Consider the following 18,362-nt stretch of genomic DNA (forward strand, 5'->3'; position numbering starts at 1 on the left):
GTAGTAAAGTTAGGATTTTGTCTTAAGTCTGTCTTAAGTCTGTCCTAAGTTTGTCTTAAGTTTGTCTTAAGTCTGTCTTAAGTCTGTCCTAAGTTTGTCTTAAGTCTGTCCTAAGTCTGTCTTAAGTCTGTCTTAAGTCAAACTAAAGTCATACTTAAGTCAAACTTAAGTCAAATTTAAGACAAAATCCTATCTTTACTACTACTAAATGACTTCTGTGAATACCAAAAGTAGTAAGTTTAGGATTTTGTCTCAGATTAGTTCTGTGAATCAGCCCCTGAGTGTTTGCATAAAGTATGTATTCCCAGCCATGTTGGAGGCCCTCGCTCAAATCTTGATCATCACTGGCCAGTTCCGAGCTACACAACCTCAGAGTTTATTGCCTCCAGGGAGCATACTTGTGGGTGCTTATTGTATTGCAACACTGTAGCCTCCTGGGTTTGTGACCTAAACTATGGCACAAGTTACATCCTCTCTGGTCTTCTTTGAGCACCCTCCCTTTAAATACCAATGACCAGATCCAGGGGGGTGCAGTAACTGAACTGGAGAGCTTTATTTTTTATTTATTTGATTTATATTGTGTAACATGTCACAAAGGATTCCACTTGGTAACCCTTATAGAGTCAGGTTTGCAAAGCCAATAACTTGGTTAAATAGAGTGTAAAAATACCTGTTGCAAATGACAAGAGCTTCTAAGGGCAGTGCCCAGTTAGCAATGACTGCTTAAGGACACTGATTCCATTCCTTTATAGTCGTTCTGCCACCTTTGGTGGTGAGATGAGCTGGCTAGTGGGTGGTATGCCGCTACATCACCTGTAACTACAGTAGTAGTAGCAACATTGAGGTTACTATTTTGCGGTGACTGCATCAAGAGTTCTATAACATCACAACTTTGATGGCAAGATTGTACGGGAAGAGGTGTGGCGCCGTGGCCAGGGCGAAGGGAAGAGGTGTGGCACCGCAGCCAGGGCGAAGGGAAGAGGTGTGGCGTCGCAGCCAGGGCGAAGGGAAGAGGTGTGGCGCTGTGGCCAGGGTGAAGGGAAGAGGTGTGGCACCGCGGCCAGGGCGAAGGGAAGAGGTGTGGCGCCACAGCCAGGGCGAAGGGAAGAGGTGTGGCGCCGTGGCCAGGGTGAAGGGAAGAGGTGTGGCACCGCGGCGAGGGCGAAGGGAAGAGGTGTGGCTCCGTGGCCAGGGCAAAGGGAAGAGGTGTGGTGCCGCGGCGAGGGTGGAGGGAAGAGGTGTGGCGCCGCGGCCAGGGCGAAGGGAAGAGGTGTGGTGCCACGGCCAGGGCGAAGGGAAGAGGTGTGGTGCCATGGCCAGGGCGAAGGGAAGAGGTGTGACTCTGGAATCTGGGGATCACGGTTCGATCGCCGGCGGCAGATTAGCCCAGCACCATGTGACTCTGGGCAATCGCTTGCTTAATCTTCCCGACGGCCCCCAGTGCCTAGAGACCTTGCGCGTGATTGTTCGCGCTTTACAAATGTGGATTATTATTATTATAATATTACATAGAGTACATCACCGGTAACTATGTAATATGGGCCTGTGTTGCCATTGAGGGTTTCTGGTGAAACTCAAAAGACTTGTGGCCGAAGGCAGGGTGGTGTATAAATGTCACCTAAACCTCGTGATGGCAATATAAGTGCACATTCCACCTTACCTGTGCTGTATTTTGGATATTACATGAAATATTAATTAATTTTACCACTATAAAAAGCTTTGGAACTTTGTCCATCTTCTGTTTAGTATTCATTGTTTGCCTGAGACTGCAGTTAATGTCTGTCATTGTCTGAGAAATGTGTGTTTTTGTTTGGGACAATGTGGTACTTTTTAAAATGTGTTTTATGCAAAAAGGTGTATTATAAGTTCAATGCAAAATGTGTAAGGTAATTAAAAACGTGTTCTAAAACATACTTTCCTTTTGTAGTACATTGACACAATAGAATAGATTTATCAAGACACATCTCTCTCTCCCTCTTTCTCCACACACACACACGCACACACACACACACACACACACACATACATACCCAACTACACCTTTCCCCAGCCCACTACAGCAATAGCAGGAAGTTACCCACGTAAAGCAGTATTCACCAAGAAATGTCCTGAGATCATCGGACGACGACCCCCCGTTCTGTGTTTACTGTGTTCATACTAGGGAGAATTCATTCAGAAAGAAGAAATGCCGGGCAAACCAACAATTTGCCTTTTTAATTTGTATAGGGGAGCTAAAGAAGCACTGTGAATTATGGGAAATAATCCACAATGAAGACCCTTTTTTAGAGTAAGCGCTTTGAAATCTCTGGCAAACATTGAATAGGGAGGCTTACCCATGTATTATACCAGCACAGCACCACCTGAGCACCACCAATGCCTCACTCAGCACCACCTCAGCATCACTCAGCATCACCTGAGCAGCACCTCCAACCAAGCACATCAGTACCTCATCAGTGCACCACCACCAACTCAGCACCAGTGCAGCACCACCTCAGCACCACCACAGCACCTTCTCAGCATCAGCACCAACTCAGCATCACTCAGCACCAGCGCAGCACCACCACCTCAGCATATCTCAGCACCGCCTTCAGCATCAGCACAGCACCACCACAGCACCATCTCAGCATCAGCACAGCACCACCTCCTCATCAATGTACCAACTCAGCACCAGTGTAGCGCCACCTCAGCACCAGAGCAGCACTAGTACAGTACAAGTGTAGCACCAGTGCAGCACCACCTCAACATCAGCACAGCACCATCTCAGTACCAGCATACCACCTCCTCATCAGTGCACCACCACTAGTGCAGCACCACCACAACATCAGCACAGCACCATCTCAGTATCAGCACACCACCTCCTCATCAGTGCACCACCACATTAGTACACCATCACCACTGCAGCTCCACCTCAGCAGCAGTTCAGCACCAATGCAGCACCACGTCAGCATCAGCACAGCACAACCTCCGCATCACTCAGCACCTCCTGAGCAGCAGCTCAGCACCACTGAGCACCACCTCAGCTTGACTCAGCACCACTGCATAACTCAGCACCACCTCAGTATCACGTCAGTGTCACTCAGCATCACCTCCGTACAAGCACACCACCACCTCAGCATCACTCAGCATCACTCAGCACCACTTCAGTCTCCCTTCAGAATCTGGCATCTGTTGATTCCCCCTAGTCTCCGTCTGCTGCTAGTGTTGCAATTCAGGTACCTTTTCACAACCTCACCATCTCGTTGTTTATGTCCAATACCGAAAAAAAACCAACTATAATAAACCAGCATTAGAACAGGCAGAAGCACGTTGCTAGCATTACAAGGACAAAAAAACTAGAAGATATTTTGTATGTTCATTTTTGTTTTAAATAGGGTCATTCAGTTGTACATAATGTTTTCTTGGGTGTATATTTAATGTAACAAAAATGCTTTTAACACATTTTTATTATAACTTTTCATCAAGCTGTACAGCAGGCACACTGCTCTACAACACAGCTTATAAAATCACTTGAGGCTTTTGCTAGAAGATCAGCCATGCCTCTGCCCCTGCCAAGATTGTGCATCAACAAAGTGTGGGTCTAAACAGTCCCCCTACCCAGGGCATCTTTTTGTCTTCCCCTATTCACTCTCAAAACCCATCTTTCCATGCATGCCTAGCAACTGACTTCTCTCTTGCATTTACCACAAGCCCCCTGCAACAGAACAGGGGATTCTGTGCAGTTTTGCACCTTGGAAACCAGGTCCACACAGCTATTTCCCACTCCATGGATGCATCTAACATGCAAGTTCCTCAGTACTGGCAGAGTGTTACCTCATGGTACTGGTAACTCAAGGTGCAGAGTTTGTATTCCACCGGTGCCACGCAAATTGTAAGGAGGGCCTAAGTGTGTGGACACTTTTGAGTTTACAAAGAGTATGCAACCATTACTTGGTGGATGGACATATTTAGATGTACTCAACACATAGTCAGTCATCTTCATTTTGTGCCCTACAGTTAGTCAGACAGTGAGCCCTGTGTTTATTTTGTGAGCCACAGGGCTGCATGGACATGCAGTGAATGAGTGTGCAAAGTGTCCAGAAGTGAAAGGAGCAATTCGTTAATGGGCCGTTGAATTCCCTTAGTAAGTTGTTCCTTCCTTGACCGAGAGGTACTTTCAAAGTGTCTAACAAAATAAACACAGTGCTCATTGCTTATTGAGAAACTAGTAGGACATGAAACTGGGTGGGACATGAAACCATGTGGGACAAGAACTGGGGTGGGACAAGAAACTGGGTGGGACATGAAACTGGGTGGGCCAGACACAAAACTTGGCAGGACATGAAACTGGGTGGGTGTGACATGAAACTGGGTGGGACATGAAACTGGGCAGGATATTAAACTCGGTGGGCGGAACATGAAACTGGGTGGGGCATGAATCTGGGCAGTACATGAACCTGGACGGGATATGAACCTGAGCGGGATATGAACCTGGGCAGGACAGCAGTGACAAAAATAACACCCAACACCAGAACCCTGCTTCCTTTCCTGCCAGCTTTGGCTCTCCTACTGTCTCATAAAACAACACTACAAGATGAGTCCTTCTGTGAAGGATGTTGCTTTCTAGGAAAGATATGTGTAGGGGGAGAGACAAGCCATATTTGACAGTTTGAGACAAAATTATATAAATATATGTTCTGTGATCTTTTGCAGGTGAAAGTATCCCAGTCACAAAGACATCATTGCCTACTTCTGACGCCTCCATGCCCTGGATACAGCACAGTGGGGCTGATTACAAAAGACATGTCCTTTTCTGTGGCACAGAAGTCGTACAGACCAAGACTGCGGGAAAGAGCCCTGTCAAGGCTGTGGTGCTGAAAACCGGTGGGTCCTCTCAGCCAATAGGCACTCTTTTGCTAATCAAAAACAATGTTCTTGATAACATTGTGGAAGTGTGAATATTAATGGAACTATGTACGCTAACATAACGGAAAGTTTGGATTCTATTAAAGACGCGAGGAGAAGATTGACTAAAGTCTACTGGGCAGAACGTCTAGCAGCAAAGTAATAGAAGTAAATCACCCAACATGGATGAAAAACACAGAGGCATACTAGTGGACAAGCTCAGTATTCATGCTGTGTTCTGGCCTCACAACACAGTAGCCAATCACAACAATATTGAGTATGACTGTCTCTGCAGAGCAGCAGACATCCTGTCTTTGCAATCAGGAGAATATCCTAGTGAACAAATCTCAAAAAGACCTACCGCTAGAAGATCCATGTTTTCTTCCTGCCATGTAAAGATCTGAAAACAGAAGAACTACAATTCAGAATTCAGTGGACGGGCCTATCCTTCCCTGTCACTGAATCCAGCACAGTGCACTTCTTTGTTAGCAGAAAGTTGGATGGTAAGAGCACTACACGCTCCCCTATTAGCATAAAGTCAGATGGCATGAGCCCTGCACGGTCCTCTGTTATCATAAGTCGGATGGTACGCTGTGTGCTCCTCTGTTAGCATAAGTCGGATGGTACGAGCACTGTGTGCTCCTCTGTTAGCATAAGTCAGATGGTACGAGCACTGTGTGCTCCTCTGTTAGCATAAGTCAGATGGTACGAGCACTGTGTGCTCCTCTGTTAGCATAAAGTCGGATGGTACGCTGTGTGCTCCTCTGTTATCATAAGTCGGATGGCATGAGCCCTGCACGGTCCGCTGTCAGCATAAAGTCAGATGGTACGATCACTGTTTGCTCCTCTGTTAGCATAAGTCGGATGGTACGAGCAATGTGTGCTCCTCTGTTAGCATAAGTCAGATGGTAAGAGCAATGTGTGCTCCTCTGTTAGCAAAAGTCAGATGGTACGAGCACTGTGTGCTCCTCTGTTAGCATAAAGTCGGATGGTACGCTGTGTGCTCCTCTGTTAGCATAAGTCAGAAGGTAAGAGCACTGCACGCTCCTCTGTTAGCATAAGTCGGATGGTACGCTGTGTGCTCCTCTGTTAGCATAAGTCAGAAGGTAAGAGCACTGCACGCTCCTCTGTTAGCATAAGTCGGATGGTACGAGCACTGTGTGCTCCTCTGTTAGCATAAAGTCGGATGGTACGCTGTGTGCTCCTCTGTTAGCATAAGTCAGAAGGTAAGAGCACTGCACGCTCCTCTGTTAGCATAAGTCAGATGGCATGAGCCCTGCACGGTCCGCTGTCAGCATAAAGTCAGATGGTACGATCACTGTTTGCTCCTCTGTTAGCATAAGTCGGATGGTACGAGCAATGTGTGCTCCTCTGTTAGCATAAGTCAGATGGTAAGAGCAATGTGTGCTCCTCTGTTAGCAAAAGTCAGATGGTACGAGCATTGTGTGCTCCTCTGTTAGCATAAAGTCGGATGGTACGCTGTGTGCTCCTCTGTTAGCATAAGTCAGAAGGTAAGAGCACTGCACGCTCCTCTGTTAGCATAAGTCGGATGGTACGCTGTGTGCTCCTCTGTTAGCATAAGTCAGATGGTACGAGCACTGTGTGCTCCTCTGTTAGCATAAGTCGGATGGTACGAGCACTGTGTGCTCCTCTGTTAGCATAAAGTCGGATGGTACGCTGTGTGCTCCTCTGTTAGCATAAGTCAGAAGGTAAGAGCACTGCACGCTCCTCTGTTAGCATAAGTCAGATGGCATGAGCCCTGCACGGTCCGCTGTCAGCATAAAGTCAGATGGTACGATCACTGTTTGCTCCTCTGTTAGCATAAGTCGGATGGTACGAGCACTGTGTGCTCCTCTGTTAGCATAAGTCAGATGGTACGAGCACTGTGTGCTCCTCTGTTATCATAAGTCAGATGGTACGAGTACTGTGTGCTCCTCTGTTAGCATAAGTCAGATGGTACGAGCACTGTGTGCTCCTCTGTTAGCATAAGTCGGATGGTACGAGCACTGTGTGCTCCTCTGTTAGCATAAGTCAGATGGTACGAGCACTGTTTGCTCCTCTGTTAGCATAAGTCGGATGGTACGAGCACTGTGTGCTCCTCTGTTAGCATAAGTCAGATGGTACGAGCACTGTGTGCTCCTCTGTTAGCATAAGTCAGATGGTATGAGCACTGTGTGCTCCTCTGTTAGCATAAGTCAGATGGTACGAGCACTGTGTGCTCCTCTGTTAGCATAAGTCAGATGGTATGAGAACTGTGTGCTCCTCTGTTAGCATAAGTCGGATGGTACGAGCACTGTGTGCTCCTCTGTTAGCGTAAAGTCGGATGGTACGAGCACTGTGCTGGAGGCTCGGTGAGTGATCTCTGCCACAATAGGCCTTTCCAAAAACATGAGGGGCAAACACATTTCTCACACTTTGCTGGGTTTGGATGGAGAAGTAAATGCTTGAATGTAGATAGAGATATATCCTTTACAAAACGGTCACCAAACAAATGACCGACAGAATCTGTGCCCAACGTTTTTTCTACTGTGTCTGCCAACTTAGGGTCAATTCTCATTAAGAGTCTTTCTTCTTTCAGTTGCAATTCTGCATTGACATTACCCAACATACATATGGCCCGTTGGCTCCAACCTCTAAGGATAGGTAAATTCAACTGGGCTTTAGTAACTGATGCATTTTCTGTTATTTCCATTATCTGGGTTAATGGTCACAAAATGTCTGAAGGTTTATCTTGGCGCACTCCACTGGCCCTGTTGATCCCTTTCCTAGGATCCTTGCCTTTTTTAGACAAATGCCTGCAGTAATAGAGTCAACCTCAACCGCCAACTTGTGAAGAATAATAGGTCTCGCACATTCCACCCTAAGCTTATCCTTATTAGTTTTATCCATTGCATCATAATCTGATGCACTATAAACTTTGAAATGAAGGGAGCAAGAATCCATTCTTCCAATCTGGGATGGGTCATTATTTCCAGATCAAAGTAAGGGAATCCTAATGAATCTCAAATGAGAGAAACAACAACCGCTTATAGTTCTGATTCTGCAGAATCCCCAAGGTCATCCTCATCTGTTTATGAAAGTTTGGAAAATGGGGAGGCGACTGAATCAGAGTCTTACGGGACCAAGTATAAATTCCCTTTATTCACTGGTTGCCTCAAAAAAGGATCTCCCAGAATGTGCTCGCCTTTTTGTCAGCGATACAGTGGGTGTTGGAACCAGCCTCGTGGCGTGGTCCTGACCCCCCTCTCCAGGCCGCACGAGGACCCCTTCACCTCGGGGCCCCCCCTTTTGGATTGTACGTGATTCCCCGCACCAGCCTACGCAACCCGGCTCACCCCGGCCTCGGCCCCAGCGAAGCCCCCAAATCGAGGCACCTAGATCCGGCCAGGGGGCACCACATGGCCACTCCACCGCTCCTGGAGGAGGGGAGTATCGATGGGACCCCCAACCGTCCCTCAACACCTAGGTGCGATCGCCCTCCAGCTTCCCTGGGCCTGGCGCCTCTCCTGCTGGGCGTCTGGCCTCTCCCAGCCCGGCCTCTCCGCCCCCCCCAGGCTCAAGGGTTCGGACATCAAAAGGCTCCAGACCTATATCTGGGGCAACCCCGCAACCTGACGGCAGTTGTATCCCGGAATCAAGAGCCCTGCTGATCGGATCGCGGCTGACCCTACGGAGAAAGACTCATCCTGGAACTGTACTCTGAGCCCTGCTGACTGCGTCACGGCTCCACCTTGCTGAGAGTAAGATCCTCACGGAACATCGGGGCCCTGCTGACGCCGTCGTGGCCCGTCCTCGCTGAACTACCATCAGAGCCCTGCTGACCTCGTCGCGGCTTGACCTAAGCTGAACTACCATCAGAGCCCTGCTGACCTCGTCGCGGCTCGACCTAAGCTGAACTACCATCAGAGCCCTGCTGACCTTGTCGCAGCTCGACCTAAGCTGGACTACCCTCCGAGCCCTGCAGACTCCGTCGCGGCTCGACCCCTCCGAGCCGCCCTGTGCCCGGCACCTGACGCTCCGGCTCCCGGAGCCCCCCTCAGCTTGAGGCTCAAGACCTGGCGCAGAGTATCCCCGTACCAGGCTGGTACTGAGACTGTCCCGCTACCCCGTCCCTACTAAGACATTGAGACTCTTTGGGATCCCTCGATCCTCCTGTAAATATTGCTCAAGAAACCTGCTATTACTGTTAAAAGTGTACATACGTGAAACCAATATCGAGTCCTGTGTGGTGGTGTTACTGAGCTAGTACGATCATAGGAGAAGGACCTCTCCTAGAAGGCTTCTCAGCGGCGCTCGGCTACTTCCTTGCGATGAGAAGGCACCCCGGGGTGGTCCCCCTGACTCCCCGGCGGTCCGCCCCCCAACATTTGGTGGCCAGCGACGGGATCCGAGCCAGACGCAAATCGTACAAGCGAGTAACTCGCCCACTACCTAACCAGACGAGAAATAGCCATGAGCAACCAAGAGACCACCGCGACCGCAGAGTTCCATCAAGAACGGTTGGAAGAATATACCCACAAGGAACTGAAACAGTTCTGTAAGGACAAAGGTATTTCGACCACCGGATTGGGCACAAAAGAGGACATGCAAAAAGCCCTAAGAGCCTGGGCAGAGTCCGAAGCCACTTCACCCCAAGGTGATGGGACATCGGCCCTAGACGTAACCCTACAACCGACCACGGCCCCGGCAAATGGGGGAAGAAACAACACGGAAGCCGGCCTATCCTCAGAAGAAATACGAGAACGGGAGAGGGTCCGGACCCATGAGTTAGAACTCGCACGACTCCGGCTGGACGGCGAACTCCTGCTGGCCGAAAAGAAATTGGCCCTAGAGCAACTACGGTTGCAAGAAGAGATCGAGGAGAAGAAGCGGCACAGAGAACTAGAGGAGAAAAGGCTAACCCTCGATCACGAACGGAGCCTCAAGGAACTTGAACTTAAGTCCAAAACGGGGGAGACCGGCACCCCCGGAGTCTGGGACACTCCTCCGCTAACCGAGGCAAAAGTCCATATTGCCAAGGATGTCGTCAAAGAATACTACAAGAACGACGACATCCAGCAATGGTTCAAAGCATACGAAGTGGCCATGACCTCCCATCGGGTACCCCGGAAGGATTGGGGTGCCGGCCTATGGGGGCGGTTCCTCAGCGAAGGTCGAGACACCCTGCTGCAGCTCCCGGACGACGTAATGACCTCGTACGACCACATGAAAGAGTCCCTGCTCACCCGCTACGGCCTATCCGCAGAAATGTACCGCCAGCTCTTCCGGGACTGCAAGAAACTCCCCGGTACCACTTGGGTGGAATACGTAGACTTTTTTAGCAGAGCCCTGGAAGGATGGATAAAGGGCAGCAAGGTTACCTCCTACGAGCAGCTGTTCGACCTTATTGTCTGGGAGCACCTCTCCAACAACTGCTTCGTCGAGCTAAGGCAGCACCTCCTCGACAGCAAGCTGACCGAGCCACGGAAGCTCGCCGCCGAAGCCGATCGGTGGGTGAACACCCGGGTCCCCCGGAACTCGATGGGGGATTACCAGCGAAGCGCCACAGGACCACCTCGCCAGCGCGGCGGAGGAGGAGGGTCAAACCGGAATCGAGAATTCCCAGCCGGGCCGCCCCGGAGTCCACCTCGGGGGCCGCCCGCAAACCACACGTCCCCGACCCTGGCCCGAAGGGGGACAACCCCCGCCAGACCCGGACCCTGGCCAACGGTAACCTGCTACGGCTGCCAACAACCAGGCCATTATGCCAGCGACCCAACCTGCCCCGTGAACAGACGAAGCGGGACCACTGGGCCCCCTCCCCGACAGTTGACCGCCGCAGCCCTGGGGGAAAGGAAGAGGAAGAAAACCCAGACGCCGGGTCCCCCGAGTGGGAACCGGCTGCCATGTCCCTAGTATGCCTGGGCAGCCGAGAAATGGTGCCCCGAACACCCATCCCGAGCAACACCCAGAAGTACCAGCAGTGGGTCACCATTAATGGGCGACGGGCCGAAGCCCTCCGTGACACTGGGGCCAGTGTGACCGCTGTCCGCTGCCACCTGGTGACCCCCGAACAGATCCTGCCGCATGTACTGTGCCCCGTCCGGACGGCCGACAACAACGAGAGCATGTGCCGGATGGCCCGGATTCCCTTCGAGTGGGGAGGAGTGACGGGCATGCTGAAGGTAACCGTCCGCGACGACGCTACGGTGGACTGCCTCCTGGGGAACGACCTGGAGAGTTCCCCCTGGGCCCAGCTGGAGCGCCGGGAGCATCTAGGGATGCTGGGACTGCCCGAATGGGCCTGCGCCACCACCCGGTCCATGACCGTCCAACAAACCACGGCAGCGACCCCCGTCGAACCGGAGGGTCCCGTGCCACCACCTCCCTCCGTCGAGGAGGAACCCGACGAGGATGCCGGGCCAACCGAACTTCCCCCGGACGAGGTCGCCTCCCTCAACGAACTCCCCGAACTTGCCCAATGGCACCACGACGGGGGCCCCACCAGAGAACAATTCCAGCAGGAACAGAAAACCTGCCCCTCCCTCGAAGGGGCCCGACGACAGGCGGCCGCACAGGCCACGGGGGACCCAACGGAACCCACTGGGTCTATTGGGACGATGACCTACTTTATAGCGAGCAGAAGATCGCAGAGCTGGGGGCCGGTCGAGTGTTGGTGGTCCCCCTCCAATTCCGGGATTTCCTCCTGAACCTGGCACATGATGTGCCCCTCGCCGGGCACCTGGGGCGAACCAAAACCTACAGCCGCCTGGTGACCCACTTCTACTGGCCCCGAATGCGGAGGGACGTGGACAACCACTGCCGGTCCTGCCAGACCTGCCAAGCCAGCGGGAAGACTGGAGGACGAGTCAAGGCCCCTCTCCAGCCCTTCCCAGCCGTCCACACCCCGTTCGAACGGGTAGGGATCGACATCGTGGGACCCCTGGACCCCCGAACCGCCCTGGGCCACCGCTTCATCCTCGTTCTCATTGACCACGCCACCCGATACCCGGAGGCCATCCCTCTCCAAACTGTGACAGCCCCCGTGGTGGGCCGGGCCCTGATTGCAATCTCCTCAAGAGTAGGGTTCCCCCGGGAAGTGGTGAGCGACCGGGGTACAAACTTCATATCCAAGTACATGCGGTCCCTATGGCAGCAATGCGGGGTCACCTACAAATTCACTACCCCTTACCACCCCCAGGGGAACGGACTGGTCGAGCAGTTCAACAGAACGTTGAAGGGGATGATCAAGGGCCTGAAAGAGCCCCTGAGGCGGAAATGGGATGTCCTGCTGCCCTGCCTCCTGTTCGCCTATCGGGAGGTCCCGCAGAAACCCCTGGGCTTCAGCCCCTTTGAACTCTTGTACGGGCACCCGGTCCGAGGGCCCCCTCAGCCTGGTCAAGGAGGGCTGGGAGACGAACATCCAAGATGCCCCCCCGATGTCTACAGGTACCTCCTGACCCTGCGGAACCAGACTCGGAAGTTCCGGGAACTGGCCGAGGCCAACCTCGAGGCCAGCCAAGAGGACATGAAACGCTGGTTTGATCAAAATGCCTCGTCTATTGAGTTCGAGCCAGGCCAGCAAGTCTGGGTCATGTCGCCCGTGGACCCCTGCGCCCTTCAGGACAAATGGACCGGGCCCTTCAAGGTGGTGGAGAAGAAGAGCCCCGTCACCTACCTGGTCAACATGGAGTGACCAAGGAACCCCCTCCAGGTTCTACACGCAAACCGGCTCAAGCCCCACTTTGCCCGAACAGAACTAAGCCTGCTGCTGGCTACCGACGATGGGGGCGAAAGCGACTCCGAGCCCCTACCCGACTCCCTGGGGTCCTCCGACCAAGACGGCTCTGTGGAGGGCGTCAGACTCTCCACCACCCTGACCTCGGAACAGCGCCATAACTGCCAGCGGCTGCTGCAACCCTTCGCTGCCCTCTTCTCCCTCACCCCCGGGGTGACTCCCTGGTGCGTTCACGACGTTGACACCGGGGACAGCCCCCCGTGCGGCACCGCGCCTACAGGGTTCCCGACTGAGTGCGAGCCGGCATCCAAGCCGAGGTTTCTAAAATGCTCGCCCTCGGAGTCATCGAACCGCCCGACAGCCCGTGGGCCAGCCCCGTGGACCTGGTGCCAAAGGCTGCCGCCCCAGGCACCTCCCCGGAACTCAGATTTTGTGTAGACTACCGGGGGCTGAATGCCGTTACCAAGACCGATGCCCATCCCCTGCCGCGGGCAGACAAACTGATCGACCGCCTATGAGCAGCCCGCTACCTGAGCACTTTTGACCTCACCGCCGGGTACTGGCAAATCAGGCTCACCCCGGCGCCCGTGAGCGCTCCGCTTTCTCCACCCCCGATGGGCACTACCACTTTCGGGTGATGCCCTTCGGCATGAAGAATGCCCCGGCGACCTTCCAGAGACTGGTGAACAAGGTCCTGGCCGGGCTGGAAGCCTTCAGCGCCGCCTACTTGGACGATATTGCAGTGTTCAGCAGCCACTGGGCCGAGCACCTGGGGCACCTCAAGGAAGTCCTGGCCACCCTCCAAAGGGCCGGGCTCACGATAAAAGCCAGCAAATGCCAGATCGGCCAAGGATCTGTGACCTATCTGGGCCATCAAGTGGGGAGCGGCCAGGTGGCTCCCCTCCAGTTGAAAGTTGATGCCATCCGGGCCTGGGAGCCCCCCGCCACCCAAGCAGCTGTCCGGGCCTTCTTGGGCCTCACGGGCTACTACCGGCGGTTCATCAAAAACTATGGGAGCATTGTGGGGCCTCTCACGGAGCTCACTTCCAAGAAGCAGCCCAAGACGGTGCACTGGACACCCCGCTGCCAGACCGCCTTCGAGACACTCAAAACGGCGATGTGTGCTGCCCCTGTGCTGCAGGCCCCTGACTACAGCAAGGAGTTCGTGGTGCAGACCGATGCCTCGGAGTACGGAGTTGGGGCGGTCCTGTCCCAGATGGACTCAGAGGGCCTCGACAGGCCAGTGGCCTTCATCAGCCGCCGGCTGCTGCCTCGGGAACAGAGGTGGAGCACCATCGAGCGGGAGGCCTTCGCCGTGGTATGGGCCCTCAAAAAGCTCCGGCCCTACCTCTTCAGCACCCACTTCCGGGACCAGACCGACCACTGGCCCTTGCGGTGGTTGATGCAGATGAGAGGCGAGAACCCAAAGTTGTTGCGATGGTCCATCTCTCTGCAAGGGATGGATTTCACAGTAGAACATCGGCCCGGCAATGACCACACCAACGCCGACGGCCTGTCCCGATTCTTCCGCCTTGGCGAGGAGAACCCCCAAGAAAATGGGTGACTCTCCCTGCCTTCAGCTGGGGGGGACGCCTGTTGGAACCGGCCTCGTGGCGTGGTCCTGACCCCCCTCTCCAGGCCGCACGGGGACCCCTTCACCTCGGGGCCCCCCCTTTTGGATTGTACGTGATTCCCCGCACCAGCCTACGCAACCCGGCTCACCCCGGCCTCGGCCCCAGCGAAGCCCCGACATCGAGGCACCAAGATCCGGCCAGGGGGCACCACGTGGCCACTTCACCGCTCCCGGAGGAGGGGAGTATCGATGGGACCCCCAACCGTCCCTCAACACCTAGGTGCGATCGCCCTCCGGCTTCCCTGGGCCTGGCGCCTCTCCCGCTGGGCGTCTGGCCTCTCCCAGCCCGGCCTCTCCGCCCCCTCCAGGCGCAAGGGTCCGGACATCAAAGGGCTCCAGACCTATATCTGGGTCAACCCCGCAACCTGACGGCAGTTGTATCCCGGAGTCAAGAGCCCTGCTGATCGGATCGCGGCTGACCCTACGGAGAAAGACTCATCCTGGAACTGTACTCTGAGCCCTGCTGACTGCGTCGCGGCTCCACCTTGCTGAGAGTAAGATCCTCACGGAACATCGGGGCCCTGCTGACGCCGTCGCGGCCCGTCCTCGCTGAACTACCATCAGAGCCCTGCTGACTTCGTCGCGGCTCGACCTAAGCTGAACTACCATCAGAGCCCTGCTGACCTCGTTGCGGCTCGACCTAAGCTGAACTACCATCAGAGCCCTGCTGACCTCGTCGCGGCTCGACCTAAGCTGGACTACCCTCCGAGCCCTGCAGACTCCGTCGCGGCTCGACCCCTCCGAGCCGCCCTGTGACCGGCACCTGACGCTCCGGCTCCCGGAGCCCCCCTCAGCATGAGGCTCAAGACCTGGCGCAGAGTATCCCCGTACCAGGCTGGTAGTGAGACTGTCCCACTACCCCGTCCCTACTAAGACATTGAGACTCTTTGGGATCCCTCGATCCTCCTGTAAATATTGCTCAAGAAACCTGCTATTACTGATAAAAGTGTACATACGTGAAACCAATATCGAGTCCTGTGTGGTGGTGTTACTGAGCTAGTACGATCATAGGAGAAGGACCTCTCCTAGAAGGCTTCTCAGCGGCGCTCGGCTACTTCCTTGCGGTGAGAAGGCACCCCGGGGTGGTCCCCCTGACTCCCCGGCGGTCCGCCCCCCAACAGTGGGAATCAGTATCTCTTGAATAAGAAGGGACATAATTACCATCCCTAGGCTGAGTCACCTCAGCACTTCTTTTCTGTATAGCAACACGCAGCCCACATTGGATCTTACTTCTCGTGAGGAAACTGAGTCCTCCCAAGGGCATGGGGGTAAATGTTATATTAACCTACAAAGAGATGCAGCCATGGAATGGCTTCTGTCATCCTGCGTAGTCTCAAGAGATGCAGTCACCGTTGACTGGATCACATCACGTACAGTAACTTGTGCCCCTTGACAAACACCTGCCTGGACTAGCCGTCTGGGCCGTGTCCATGGTCTGAGTTTGTAGGAGGTTTATTCAAAGAAAAAATCCTTGGACCTCTTATCTGTCCCCTCCATAATGCTATAGAGCAACTCAACAAAAGGCGAGCAGCTTTATTTCCAACATGAGAAAAAACATTATAGCCTATAACAGATACAATAATTCCAATACTGTCCCTCTTTTTTAGCATACAATGACAAACCCTAGGATAAAATTCTCAGTAGAAATATTTATATAATACAAAAGGAAAATTAAATTACTGTGGAGTAAACCAAAACTCTAGGAGCAGCAGTATAAATTCCCTCAAACCGCTAAGAAAAGGAAGGAAACTGATCCAGAGATACAATGTTTCCTGCCAAAAGGGATCCCTCAGGTCACCACATTGAGACTCTGCACGTGTGGAGAAGAGCGGGCTGCTACAATAATGCACAGTGCTGTGGAGACCGCTCGCATCTCACGAGTTTAGCTGATGGATTCCGAACGGTCTCAACAGAGATGAGGCATGTGGCGTGCGCGGAGTGTGCAGTGTGCACTTAAAAGAATACGGGTGAAGCACCTCTCTATTGAACCAAAAAGCCAGGAGTTTTAGTAAAAATAATGGACTGATAAGCATTTAAATATTAAATCATGCGAAACCAAAAAGAAGTCAAGCATAATAACAGCGTATAGCAATAAGTAAAAAATAGTCACATTCTACTTAGTTGCAAGAATGGGAAAGAAGAGGATCCTTACTTCTCGGCAGACAGGGTGTTCCTGGATATAGTGTTCTGATTGGCTACTTTATTGTGCAGTCAGAACAAATCTGGAACACTGACCTTTTCCACATGCATTCTTTGTTTAGTTTTCATCCATGTTGGGTAGTCTATTTATAGTACTTGGCTGCTAGCGTTGCTCAGTGCTTTGGGATTTGGCCCGAGTATTACCAGTGCTCAGTGTGTCACTGGAACCAAGCTGCACTGATGAGCCCTAATACATGTGAAACCGGTCCAAGTTCGCTTCTATTCCGTTTTTCAGGAGGACCTGACCTGACAGTTGGGCCGGACTGTACCTACTGGAGCAGAGTAGAGATTGATTTGCATTTGTCTTGATCCAAACTGAGGTGGCACGCAGCACAAAATAATGATGGGCCGGGTAGCGAGCCCCAGTAATTACCAGAGGCTGAGATTAATACAAGCATTTCATCAATCACTTTTTTTGCATACTTCATGAGGACTTCAGTCATAAGTAAGCATCTTGTGTTATGATAACATTATATTTCAGTAAATGCACCCTTTGTGGCATATTATATTGTAAACATTTGTGTTATTTAGGGTTCAACACAGCGAAAGGAGACTTGGTGCGGTCTATCCTCTACCCGAAGCCCATGAACTTCAAACTCTACAGGGACGCGATCCGTTTCCTCATGGTTCTCGGAACTGTAGCTGTCATTGGCCTTATTTATACAGCAGTTGTGTTTGCAGTGCAAGGGGTGAGTATGTGTGAGACCTTTTGTTCAATAGACTTAAACTATGATGTGTTGGTGCAAGCTGTGCTTTTAGCTGCATTGTCTATGGTCAGTGAGTCTACTGTGGCATCTGCAGTGGCCAAGAGCAGTATAGGGCGCTGTAGAAAACCAATAAGCATACCGGATTTGACAGATACTGGTACTGTTTTTAGATTTGGTGTCAAAGAATAGTTTTGCCCAGAGCTCGTCTTGGTGCTCGCTCTGCCGTGGAGGTTTCTGCTTCGTTCTGGGATATTCCAATGTGAGAACTGACTCATCACTTCATCGTCCACCAAGGAGCCGAAGCGTTCTAGATTTATAACCCCTATAAAGAGTGAGGTTGGGAGTATCCAGCTTGCTAATATGTGTCAGACGTTGGTCCACAAGGTGTTTTGAAATATATTCTTTGCCTTTCAGCTGGATGTAAGCATTGACAATTATTACCTCCTCCTTGGCAATCAAAAATGAGGCTGGTCTGGATTGTGATGATGGTCGGTAAAGTGGAGTGGACTTCCTCTGCTACTCTAATACAGGTTGATGATGCGTACGTTGCCAGCCCATCTGATTGGTGGCCATATTGAGACCGCTTGACTGCTGGCGTGGAAAAGCACATGAAGCCCTGTAGCTGGAGTGGATCGGCAGCCAGGTTTCCTGAAGCAGAATTATGTCAAAGGATTTAATGTAGATCAGGAACTCTGGACCTGTAACTTTGCTTTCCAGGCCACAGATATTCCATGAGCACAAATGGAGGGCAGGTTTGCTCTGCATGAGTAGGCACTCCTGTGCAGATTTTGTCATTGACTTCCAGTGAGGCTGTTGATGGTTCTGGATATCCACCAGGAGATCAGAGTGCATTTTTGGTTGTTGTGGTGGAGGCTGTGATCGACTATGCCTGTCGTTGGGCACCCACCTCCATGTAGGTGACTGTCCCTCAGCACCCCTGAGTACAGAGCAGCTGGTTTTTGTCACACAGATAGTTGCATTGCCCTTGTTGGGGAGTAGGGGAGAGGGGTAGCCTATTTTCCAGTGCAGAGTAATGTTTATGACCCATGCCTTGAATATTTGTTGTTAAGCTTGTGCTTTTTGAGTAATTGATGGTGATCTTCAGGTTGCCTTGGTGACTTCATACACCGAAATAGTTTGTGGCCTAGTGAACTCCATCACGAGCAAGCCGGTTGACCTAATGTTAGCTAAGGTTGGAATGGTTGACAAAAGCAGCAAGATATTG

At 52.4% G+C, this 18,362-nt stretch overlaps 1 protein-coding gene across 2 annotated transcripts in view; it reads left to right on the top strand.

Moving 5' to 3' along the window:
- The window catches only part of LOC146788635 (putative cation-transporting ATPase 13A4), a 348,080-nt gene that overhangs the window by 111,560 nt on the left and 218,158 nt on the right, over positions 1-18,362 (top strand). For both annotated transcript variants that reach the window (XM_085635825.1, XM_085635826.1), the window contains exons 10-11: positions 4,690-4,860; positions 16,962-17,119. In XM_085635825.1, coding sequence (XP_085491951.1) covers positions 4,690-4,860; positions 16,962-17,119 — 329 coding nt within the window. The remainder of the gene's footprint in view (positions 1-4,689; positions 4,861-16,961; positions 17,120-18,362) is intronic.

Source organism: Triturus cristatus, chromosome 11, assembly GCF_964204655.1.
Source record: "Triturus cristatus chromosome 11, aTriCri1.1, whole genome shotgun sequence".
Lineage (NCBI taxonomy): Eukaryota > Metazoa > Chordata > Amphibia > Caudata > Salamandridae > Triturus > Triturus cristatus.